This window comes from Electrophorus electricus, chromosome 1 (genome assembly GCF_041902795.1).
Source record: "Electrophorus electricus isolate QZ-2024a chromosome 1, ASM4190279v1, whole genome shotgun sequence".
NCBI classification, from domain to species: Eukaryota; Metazoa; Chordata; class Actinopteri; order Gymnotiformes; family Gymnotidae; genus Electrophorus; species Electrophorus electricus.
In genome coordinates, this window is record NC_137497.1 from 33,006,457 (window position 1) to 33,018,609 (window position 12,153).

General features: G+C 39.2%; 2 protein-coding genes across 2 annotated transcripts; one reads left to right on the top strand and one right to left on the bottom strand.

Annotated features, from left to right (window-relative positions):
* Positions 1-220: 220 nt before the first annotated feature.
* mrpl17 (mitochondrial ribosomal protein L17) lies at positions 221-1,852 on the bottom strand. The gene is made up of 3 exons (XM_027001165.3): positions 1,451-1,852; positions 736-804; positions 221-622 (listed from the first exon to the last, which is right to left on the bottom strand). The coding sequence occupies exons 1-3, from the start codon at positions 1,622-1,624 to the stop codon at positions 362-364; spliced, it is 504 nt and encodes a 167-aa protein (XP_026856966.2). The 5' UTR covers positions 1,625-1,852; the 3' UTR covers positions 221-361.
* A 6,309-nt stretch (positions 1,853-8,161) lies between these two features.
* On the top strand, positions 8,162-9,827 carry LOC118241362 (trypsin-2-like). The gene is made up of 6 exons (XM_081715977.1): positions 8,162-8,220; positions 8,374-8,524; positions 8,612-8,862; positions 9,033-9,169; positions 9,297-9,398; positions 9,673-9,827. The coding sequence occupies exons 1-6, from the start codon at positions 8,181-8,183 to the stop codon at positions 9,718-9,720; spliced, it is 729 nt and encodes a 242-aa protein (XP_081572103.1). The 5' UTR covers positions 8,162-8,180; the 3' UTR covers positions 9,721-9,827.
* The last annotated feature ends 2,326 nt before the right edge of the window (positions 9,828-12,153 follow it).

The following is a 12,153-nucleotide window of genomic DNA, read 5'->3' on the forward strand; positions in this document are numbered from 1 at the left end:
ACAAAATATTTGTAAAGACTTGGATCCCCATGAGTTCTGTTACACAAATATTTTACAGATGGAAATAAACTACTTACTGAAGCCTGGCAACAACTGAAGTGGCACATTCATAAGATCTTTAACATGTCTGAACCCTTGCACAACACATAATTGGGTGTATTGCTTTTTATGATGAAAATAAAAAGTTCTCACTTCAACTGCCAGCTGGAAAGTAACTTCATTGTCTCTGATGCCCAGAAATATTTATTTTCTTAGACCAGTCGGCATAGTTCCAGTACAAGATATGCTCAGGAGACATGAAATCAGAAAGACACAAACTACTACATTTATTAAATGAAAAGTAACATGGTGAATGAATCTTCTACGAGTCCCTAATTTTAGTAGCAAGTTGTGCTTTCTCTTCTTGGTAGCCCTTTAGGAGCTGATTAATCAGGTTCAGTTCATTCTTATGTCTGACGGGAAACGGGGGAGGGAAAGGGTTGCCCTTGTACTCGAGTACAGCCATGGCTGCACGGTCCAGGTTCTCCCGGTTAGGAATACGGGCCATGTGCGTGTAGCCGCTTGACTGGTTTTCAAACCTTGGAGCAAGAACTTCGAAAAGCTTTGGAATCAGATCTTTCTCCTGAAAGAGACAGATGCATGTTGGATGGTTTCTTCAAAAACCATTATTTTGTTGGAATACAGTGCAATATTTATCAGTTTTCCTTTAAAGGGCAGTAGACAAGCAGAACATACCGTAAGCCAAAAATCCACCATCTTCCTTGCCTTCTCATCAGTGACTCCTTTTTTGGCATAGTCAATCAACTTTGAAAACAAACACACAAACGAAAAGACAACATTCACTTCAAAAACTGCATTACAAAGAATTTCTGCAAATGCCAAAATTAGTCAAAACCTTTGGAAGATCATGATATAGCTAAACACAGCAAAAAGTGTTTCAGGACTCCTGGACAGGTCAACCAGCCGAGGTGATGTTTCTGCTCATAATACTGCAGCCATACTTAAAACATCGTATCTCACATAATAAAAACGGTAACTACATTATAAACTGAAAATTAAACAGACGCTGATAACAGTGGCAAAGTACTGACATGATATACAAGAGACAGATCATATATAAACGTGGAGTTTTTTGGTGTGATCAAGATCACGTTTAAAGTTTACGTCTTTGCAATTTAGCGAAATTTATACTGCCCTCTTCTGGTTCACGCCGGTATCACGTTGTGTTCTTCGTGCGAAAACGTCATTAATAAAACAGTATATATACAATTTTATTTTTTATTTATTTTTTGACGCACAAAGAAATTCTTATGTATGTCTAATATTTTATCTTGTTGTGCAAATGCATTTTTGAGGATGTGCTAAAGCTTTGTTTTATGTTGAAGTTGATAGGACCAAGCAGAAGCTGCTAGCAAGCGTTAGCTAGTTATGCTAGCTAGCTAGGTCTTACCTTTTCAGCGTAAAATCGGACCTCATCGGCTCGGGCTCGAGTAGTCTCAATCCTCTCGTGTCGAACCAAGCCCGTAAGAATGTTCCGAAGCACATTAATTCGGGACTCGGGACCAAGACCAATTTTACGGGCCACTCGTCCATGAGATATGAGTGCTCTAACAGTGAGGCGCATTTCGCAGATGAATCGTGAAGGACACCCTTGTCCAAATTCCCAGCTGCTAACTTATGATACGTATTTCCTAAATATAGATTACACCTCGTTACACTTATGCCGAGATATCAATACTAAATTATGGGTTATTTTTGCTATATGGCTAAACCTGGTGTATATATAACTAACATATAGGGGATTGTAACGTGCGTATTATTAAGTAGTGAAACTAACCTCCAGCAGCGGAAACTTCCGTTCACAGTATATTTCAAAATAAAAGAATTTAATATCTTTCAAAACGTTGTGACCTTTACTCAAAACTCATTATTGGCAAAATGTATGCATTTAATTATGCATTTAATTGTTAAATTAAATGTATGCATTTAATTATGTCATATTCCACAAAACTACAGATAAAATCTATATTTATACACATTCCCCAAAATATTAACATTCACAACAAATTAGCAAATTTTTGATGAAGGAATTTTTTATAAAACTGATTATTAATGAATGATTTATTAAATCGTTTCATAATAGTAGTACACAACCAACCCAGTTCAATCACCAGGTCTGTAAGTGGAAAAAACACTACCAACACCAAGAGACCTTGGGCAAGATGCCTTATGCCACAAATCACATACGACTGAGACATGAGAGAACAAACTAAGAGTCATGCCAGCTCAGATGTTGCCCATATTAACAATTCTATTCCGAATATTGAGGAACCAGAACAGTTCGATGATAAATGGGTTACTGGAAGAAAACATAGATGGATGAGCTTGGACAACATGGAGCTAATGGCTATTGCAGCAGCAAGCCCAATTAAAGATGTTACATGAAGTGTGTGAGGGAACTATAGATGAGAAGAAGGCCTTCATTCACACTCAGACAAACAATTAACCAGCACTCAAATACTGTCAAGCAATGGTTCCAAACACAACTGGAAATGGATGAAATAATTGGGAAATTCCATGCCGCAAATACAACACTTGCAGCATCTGAGACAGAGCAGTCAGAATACAAAATGAATCCAAGATTACTGTAGTGTACAGTGCACAGATTGTCTGGTAGATGATGAGAATTAAGAAACTACTGTCAGCCACCGACTCAGTGGCAAGTTACTGTCAGACAGAATGCTTGCAGATTTATCCATATGCATAATACCAACAACCAATATATCTGAAACCAACAAATGGTATATGCCGCTGCAGTAGTCATACTAGGCTACAAAATACAAGCCACAGGCCACAGGGCACTCCTGTTGCCCCCCTTCGAAAATAAACAACATATGAGGTTGGAGGCTGGAAAAGACAACTTGGATAGAAATCAGTAAACTTACAGGGTTCCAGAAGGGTATAAAAATCAAAGAAGGTTCCTGGCTACAAAAGAAATACAATGAGTAAGTGAGGTTCTGAAGTCTGCTAAACAAAGTTTAACAGCACTAGCAAAAATACACAAAAGAATCAGTAGCCAAAAGAGTAAATGTCCTTTGTATCTATACCCTCTATATAGTGTAAGGGAGACAACTGACAGAATTCGAACCTGATTAACACCAGCTTGTGCCAAAAATATAGCATTGTGAACTTTCATGGTGTATTCTATCCGGATCATCAACAAGAAGTAGACTACAGGTACAATCACAATGTATTGAAGTAAGGCAGTTTAGTAGGTTTTACAAATGTGTTATGCTGTGACTTTTCTAATATCTAGCCCTACAGCTCTGTCCATATTACCACTGTATCAATAAAATCTACTGAATGAAAAAGCTTATTTCTTCAGAACAAGCATTGTGTATTCTGGTTTGCAAAACATTTTGTGAACGTTAATTTTAGACTCACCTAAAATAGCACTAATGAACCTGTCAAACTGTCTTTTCTACTGGCAATCCTATAAATTACAATATTTACATATGCCATAGAAAACCACTATGCATTATAATATTCTGTCTGTAAACGGTGAACATCTGTTGTTCACTTATTTTATGGTGCACTATGATAATATAGTGAACTATATAAGAAATCTGAATTTTCCACTGAGAATCTAGACAACACTACAAAAAGGATGACACTCTAAATAGAACACAAAATAAGAAGCAGGGTGTGATTTCGAACACACTTCTAGAGACCTACACAGTCACCATAGAAGCAGAGGATATGCCATGGCAAGATAAACCCTTCAATGGAAGGTGCCCCTCTATGGAATATACCATAGCAGAGGAGGCTGACATAAGAGAATCATATTATTCTCTGGAGAAAATGACTGAAGTACAACATAGAGGTACATTGTCATTGTCATTCTCACATTCTCACAATGTCATTCTCACAGACCTCTGTTTGCAAACCTGAGGAAACTACCACTGGGAGGGAGAGAAAGGAATTGATAAATATATATATTTATATTTTAGACCTGGTTGCAACATAAATGGTTTCTTCCTTCCTCTGACACCCTCCACCCCAGCTTCTGTAGTGTTTTGAGCTGAAGTGAGTGGCTGCAATGATTGAGGCTCTAGTGTGTGGGATTGCAGTGTGTGTGACTGTGTGTGAGAGAAATTTAACAGGATTCATCTGTCTTTTTTTAATGTCTCTGTTCCCTCCATCAGTCCTTTTCCCCCTGTCCTTAGTCCTCTTATTTGTTTCTCTCCTCTGTCTACACTTCCTGACATGCAGCAATCCAACTACGTTCCTGCTGGAATCCATGCCATCCACATTGCTTCAGTCAATCTTCTAAGACCTGCTTCCCTTCACTATTCCCATCAAAAACCTCTCTCTGTTATTAGGTCATGTACCATCTACCTTGAAGACCATCAGGGTGGAACTGAAAAAACCTACACTAGACCGTTCCAACTTCAACAGTTACAACCCCTGTTCTCTTGTTTCCTTTCCTCACAAAGATTCTTGTGTGCTATCCACAGCCAAGTCTCTCTTTCTCAACCATAACCAGCTCAAAGACCATTATCAGTCTGGAGTCACACTGGTGCACTCTAAATTACCCTGCTTACATTGATGGAGAAGATCAATGCAGCTAGATCAGTCAAACTGTCATCAGACCTGTTTATTTTATACTTCTCTGCTGCTTTCAACATGGTGGACCTTTCTCTGACCTATGAATCACAGGAAAAGTATAGAAATGATTTGAGTCCTACCTAGAGGGATTCTTTTATCAGGTAACATGGAGGGGATCCACATTCTTTCGATGTAGATACTCCACCAGCTTCCCACCAGGATCCTCTTCTCTTTTCTCTCTACACTTCCTTGGTGATGTAACATCCTACCATGGATTCTTCAACCATTACTATCCATTTAATCCTGTCCTTTCCACCTCCTGATATGCAGATTTCTAGCCACATCTGAGCAACATCTCATCATGGATAGCAGCACACCACCTACAATTGAATTTTGAAGCCTGAGCTGCTACACACCCCCAGAGCAAATGGTCTTCACAGAGATCTCTTTTGAGAATCCTTGATGACTCTGTTCGAGAATGCAAGAAACCTGTAATCGCAGATGACCAGTTGCTGTTCTCTGATAATGCCACAAACTGGACACGGTCATGCAAGTTTCTCCTCTTCAACATTCCTTTTCTCTCTAGGGAGGCCACTCAGGTGCTTGTTCAGTCTCTTGTCAGGTCCAGACTTGACTACTGCAATTCAGTCATGATGGATCTTCCATCAAGCCCTTGCAACTAAGCCAGATCATTGCAGCCTGGCTGATATTCAGTGCTCCTAATTTTCCTGTCACTCCAATTTTTTTGTTCATTTCAGTTGTTTCATATCTTTGCTTATATCTGATTTAAAGCTCATACCTACAGGAACAAAAAACTCTGCTCCCACCTATTTGATTGCAGTTGTCAAGACTGGATCTGAACCATGACCCCTTTGAGCCTGTGAGCCTTTTGAGCTTCATAGAAGACAAGCAAGACTCTTTCCATTGTATCACTCTGTTAGTGGAATGAATTTCCATTGTCTGTAAGAACAGAGTTCCTGTCATGAAATGCTGAATGAAGACTCACCTCTTTGAAAAGCACTTAAACATAATAATGCACATATAGGATGATTTTATATTTGCACTTTACCTGTCAGTTTTGCTGTCAGGTTGCTGGCAGTATCTTCGTTAGGGGTATTTTTAGACTCTAAACTATTTGTGCTGTCTAAGGATACTTTTCTGAGTAGACAACTAAAGCACTTTTGTAAGTGTCTCTGGAAAGTCATCTGCTAAATGCTATAAATGTAGATGTAATATCCAAAATAATAAATTTGTTATTCATGAAATAATGAATATAGCATAATTTATGGCAGTACAGTGGCCCAGGAAATTTATTTCTGTCTTCTATGATGAATCAGATGGTGCTCTCCTGTGATGGGTTCTGGGGCTACAACTGTGGTGAGAAGAAATGATTGTTGATTAGGCAACATACTACATAACTCAGAGAACATCTGAGTCAGTGACTTTGAACTCACACAGTTGTTCATACAGTAAACCTTTTATTGTCTTGGGCTTCAGCATATAAATATACACTGCCTGGCCAAATAAAGGTCAGCACTTGGATTTAACTAAGCAAATAGGTAAGAGCCTCCCATTGGATAATTACTGCATGGGTGATTATGTTTCAGCTGGCAACAAGATATTGAACCCTAAATGATGCAGTGAGCAGCTTCTCATTTGTTAAACAACCATGTCGAAAGACACATCCTGTGGTGGTGGAAAAGATGTTAATCTGTTTTAGACGGGTCGAATTCTTGGCATGCATAGGAGATTGGATATTGCTGAAACTACTCAAATCGGGTTAAGAACTGTCCAACGCATGATTAAAAAGTGGAATGATCTTGAATGATCGTGATCGGCAAGCACTTAAACGTGTGGTGAAATCAAATCATAGAAAGACAACAGTAGAACTCAGGGATATGTTTAATATTGAAAGTAAGAGCATTTCCACATGCACAATGCAAAGGGAACTCAAGGCTAAACAGCTGTGTAGCCTTAAGAAAACCACTTGTCAGTGAGGCTAACTGGCAAAAACGCCTTCAATTTGTTAAGGAGCATAAAGATTGGACTCTGGAGCATTGGAAGAAGGTCATGTGGTCTGATGAGTCCAGATATACCCTGTTCCAGAGTGATGGGCGCATCAGGCTGAAGTGATGCACCGATCATGCCTAGTACCTACTGTACAAGCTTGTGGGGGCAATGCTATGATCTGGGGTTGCTGCAGTTGGTCAGGTCTAGGTTCAGCAACGTTATGTGCCCAAAGAATGTGGTCAGCTGACTACTTGAATATACTGAACAACCAGGTTATTCCATCAATGGATTTTTTCTTCCCTGATTGCACAGGTATATTCCAAGATGACAATGCCAGGATTCATCGGGCTCAAACTGTGAAAGAGTGGTTCAGGGAGCATGAGACATCATTTTCACATATGGATTGGCCACCACAGAGTCTAGACCTGAACCCCATTGAGAATCTTTGGAATGTGCTGGAGAAGACTTTGCACAGTGATCCAAATCTCCCATCATTAATACAAGATCTTGGGGAAAAATGAATACAACACTGGACATATAAATGTTGTGACATTGCAGAAGCTTGTGGAAACGATGCCACAGTGAATGCATGCCATAATCAAAGCTATAGGCAGGGCAGCGTATGCACATTGTTATTTGAGAGTACACTGTTGTTTCATTTGTTTAATGGAAGTATAAAACAGACTGACAGAGGCAGAGGATGAGAACACTGCCAGCTGCTGAGAGACTGATAGGTCTCCATATGGAAAACCTAGCCAAGGCCATGAAGATTACAGGCATCTATGCAACAGGTGCAAACAACTAACACTGTCACACACCATGCTGTTTCCCACATTCAGTTATACAGCAATTCTAAAATGACATACACATATTCAAATTATTAATTTATTGGAAAATGTAGTTTTAACAGAGTTTCCATTAAGGTGAAAATGATTTCAGCATCTGTTTTATCCATGAAAACTGTTTTAACCATAAAAATATATTGTTAGAAGTTCTATTCATGAACATGATTGGATTTCCCAGGAAATATGGTTCAGTTTTTCTTATTTCTACTTATTTATTTATTTATAACTGGAAAGGTTTTGATAGGCTAATCTGATGAAAGAAGAGATGCATAATATTGAATTTTAGATTACGATAAGCAACAAATCTTAAATCATAGTGTTGTGCATGAGAATTGAGTAAAATTGCATAATTAATACTCAACCTCATTCTCTCTGGTCATTTGATAGGCATTTTACATATGAACAATTATCGAATATAGCCACTTGTTTTGTCTGATACATAATCAACACTTTATATTTACACTTTATGCATTACACATACATGTATATAAGACTGATATATAATAAGACTGAATTAAATTGACTATATGAGGTAAACATATTTATGGCTTTCCAATGAATACTGGCAAAAACAGTGAATTATTCATTTACAGTATATTTTATCAGAGTTCAGATTATTTTTAGGTACTGACTGTTGATTGGTGAATATGGGACTGCTGGTCTGTATAAATATGGTTGAAAAATGGGATTCTCATCCAACGTGATCACACAAGAATCATGAGGTCTTTGGTTTTGCTTTTGCTTGTAGGAGCTGTTTGTAAGTATGAACTTCAAACCCGAAAACATATGGAATCTCTCTGATATTTCACATAGAGACATACTGAATCTCCTTTGCTATACAACCATACTGAATCTGTTCTGACCTACAACTGTACTGAATCTTCTCTGACATATGCTAATTTCTGTGCAGTTGCTCTGGACGATGACAAGATTGTTGGTGGCCATGAGTGTACCCCCAACTCCCAGCCCTGGCAAGTGTCTCTGAACGTGGGCTATCACTTCTGTGGTGGTTCTCTGATCAACGCGGAATGGGTTGTGTCTGCTGCCCACTGCTACCAATCGTAAGTGAATTAACTCATGACTTATATAGTAGTCATTATGGAACATTATAAAGGTAGGAATCTAATGCCCTTTTCCCCCCCCTACAGCCGTATTGAGGTGCGTCTGGGTGAGCACAACATCAAGCTAAATGAAGGCACAGAGCAGTTCATCTCATCTTCCTTGGTCATTAGAAACCCCAATTATAACTCTTGGAACATTGACAATGACATCATGCTGATCAAGCTGAGCAAACCTGCCTCCCTGAATGAGTTTGTACAACCGGTGGCACTGCCAACGTCCTGCCCCCCTGCCGGCACCATGTGCACAGTGTCCGGCTGGGGGAACACCATGAGCCCCAGTAAGTACAGGCCTCAGTGCGCTTCACCCTGGAACATTTACTGGTAGTCAGTGAAATTAAAACAATTACCCAGTTGCTTAAGTAATCTAATATGCTATAACTGTGAAATGAAATCTGATTGTAGTAATATAATTTCTTCCTGGTGTTTACCTACTTTCATCTGATTACAGCTGCAGACAAAAACAAACTACAGTGTCTGCAGGTCCCCATTCTCTCTGAGGAGGACTGCAATAACTCCTACCCAGACATGATCACTAACTCTATGTTCTGTGCTGGCTACTTGGAAGGAGGCAAAGACTCCTGTCAGGTACCCTGGAATCCTATAGCAGCACAATGACCTCTCATCTTCCAACCAGAACCTTATTTATGATGGATTATAGGGCTTTCTACATTGGATAACAGTCTCTCTCTCTCTCTCTCTCTCCTTCCCTCAGGGTGACTCTGGTGGCCCTGTGGTGTGTAACAAGGTGTTGCAGGGTATTGTCTCCTGGGGCTATGGCTGTGCTGAGAAGGACAGCCCTGGTGTCTATACCAAGGTAAAATCAAATGCTGTCTGCTGCAGTATGATCAGACATGATACACAGCAAATATGCCATATTTCTTTTTGTTCATGTAAAGAAACTAGTCAATACAGTCTTTCATAGTTACAAAAAAGGTTATAGTGTTACTTAGGTTGCATGTGATTTGTTCATTTCATTATCTAAAATACAGGTCTTAAAATAACTCACTCTAAAATAGAAGTCTAAGACTGAAAGAAGTTTCTTCATAAATGCTAACTATATTTTTTTTATCTTCACATTCCTCAACCAGGTCTGTATTTTCACCAAGTGGATTTCAGACACAATTGCCATGAATTAAATCTACCTCAGAACATCACACAGCATAACACCATGCTGTTTAATGCTGCAAAACAATGGAAATGATATGAAAATGGAAATAAATTATCTTTAAAAAAAATAAGAGTCTCATTTGCTTCATTTAGTAAACTTACTTTAAGTGAAACTTTCATGTTTAATTTTCATATTATGATCCTAGAACAAGTGCTTGCACATACTGGCATTGCCTGGCATTGTCACACAGAGCAACACCATGCTGTGTAATGCTGAACAACAGTGGAAATGATATGAAAATGAAAATAAATTATGTTGTATCTTTAAATGAATAAACGACTCTCATTTGCTTCATTTAGCAAACTTTTAATGAAACTTTAAGGTTTATTGTCATATAAAGATCACAAATAGTGTGTTCTCATCCTGGCATTGTCTGGCCTGGTTGCAGGGCACCGAAGTAGGCACTAAATAATATACATAATAAATTTCCACAAACTGTACTTAAAGCTCCCTTTTTATTGAAGTATCTCAGATGCTATGTTTCAATCTGTACAGTCCTCCTCATGCAAGAAACCATGTCTGAACAGATGTATATATAAGGGCATGTAGATATATAACAGAGTCACCAGACCAACAATCACAAATTAGGACAGTATAGACTATAAAGATACAGCATAAAGGAACAAATCTTATACATACAAATGTTGTATGTTCTATTAGAAAAATACCTATCTAAATTAAAAGGGTTTAAACAACATGAGCACAATAGTTAATGATACACTAAGCTGTATTATATGCAAAGGCACCAAACCATTGAGGGAAATAGGTCAATTAAAGAAAAGGCTTAATCTCAAATTCTTCATTGAGATAATAAGGAGACATAGTATTAAATGTGTATAACCAATAGCATTCATGTTGAAAAAGTTTCGTTTTTAAAAAAAAATCAAAATCGCTATCCCTGGACTATTTCACCTCTTTCTCTATGTCTATACATCTAAGTAAAACTGACAACACATTTGAAAATTAGCTGCAGTGGGAATCCAGTTATTTCCTCTTCTAATATTGCTACATGCCTCTAAGTATGTACTGATATTGAGGTTTTACACATGTAAGCTACACTACACAAGCAACGAATCAAATAATTAACGAGTTGTGCTACCAGTGGATGCACCACATATAGAAATATCACAATCAGTGTGGGAATGGCAAAAAGACTTACTTCTGTGCATAAATACACAAGAATAGTATGTTTGAATATTATATCACCTGTTTGTTGCCTTACTTCACAAAAGAAAGCTAATGCAACATACTATGACTGACAAAGTTATAATAACACAAAGTGACTTATAAAAGGCAGAGCATAATGACATAATGGAACATGTGTGGTGCAGAGAATGAAGCAAAAATGCATGTAAGTGGGTCAACAACCCGAAACAGTCATGTAAATCATAAGGCCAAACTATAAACAAAGTCAGTGCCGTATGATGGAGGCCACTTGTGGGGTCTTGGCAAAGCTGGGGGGGGGGGGGGGGGGTTGCAAAGCAAAGGGGGATGTGGACACCATGTGGCCTCCAAGTTGACCAGCTAAGGTGGCGCAACCCTTGGGCTGCCTCCAGACCAACCAGCCTGCCCATGTAGTGGTCAGGAGTGGGCCAGTCAGTCCCTGGAGATCGGGGCCCAGGGTCTCCTAGCCTCCCTCCCCAAAAATTCCAGGGTTGACCCCTCTTCCTGGAGCCGAGTTGGTTCCAGACACTGTGTCCTAGGTCCTCTGGGGCAGCCTCTTGAAGGCATATGCTGGGGCTTCCCACCCTCTGATGGAACACATCACAGTTCCCTTGCTGCCTCAAACGAGAGAGCTGGACCAAGACTCCTGACATGAGTAGGAAATGGCAAAAATGCTCAATGGGAATAAAAATGCCTCCTGGGTGAAATCTGGGGGCTTCCTGGCTCTGCAGAGAGCTCCAGGGCAAAACATGTCTCAGGCAAGCTCCAAGTATCACCAATCCTATGTTGGCCCGGCCACTGGAAAAGAGAAAGAGAAGACAACACACCATGCAAATAGTAGAAATATAAACGGCAAAAAGAAAACAAAACAGAGAACCCTGCTTCCTGAAGGGGTCTATCATTCTGTCACTGACATAGAACATTCAGGAAAGAAGGAGGCAAACATGAGTCTCTGACTGAAAACTTTAATGAAACGAACAGAAATTAAACCAAACATAAGTGCACTAAAGAGAACGAAAGAAAGCCAGTGTAACATGCAATGGCTGACAGACATAGTAAAACAAAGTGGCTTTTAAAAGGCAGAACAGGATGACATGAGATGGGCTGAGATTGATGTTGTCATTCCTTGGATCTGTTGGAGTCACTCCACCAGCTTAGGGCTCAAGTGCACCTATCCCTACTGGATAAACCTTGGCATTAACTTTCTCTCTATTCTCTCTATTTCCACATTCTCTCT

Bases quoted from the DNA above. Each gene is read 5' to 3' on its own strand.
- mrpl17 (XM_027001165.3), bottom strand. From the start codon at position 1,624: ATGCGCCTCACTGTTAGAGCACTCATATCTCATGGACGAGTGGCCCGT. The intron at 805-1,450 runs GTAAGACCTAGC...TTGTTTTCAAAG, and splicing joins TCCGATTTTACGCTGAAAAG to TTGATTGACTATGCCAAAAA. The intron at 623-735 runs GTATGTTCTGCT...TGTCTCTTTCAG, and splicing joins TGGTGGATTTTTGGCTTACG to GAGAAAGATCTGATTCCAAA.
- LOC118241362 (XM_081715977.1), top strand. From the start codon at position 8,181: ATGAGGTCTTTGGTTTTGCTTTTGCTTGTAGGAGCTGTTT. The intron at 8,525-8,611 runs GTAAGTGAATTA...CCCCCCCTACAG, and splicing joins GCTGCCCACTGCTACCAATC to CCGTATTGAGGTGCGTCTGG. The intron at 8,863-9,032 runs GTAAGTACAGGC...ATCTGATTACAG, and splicing joins GGGGAACACCATGAGCCCCA to CTGCAGACAAAAACAAACTA.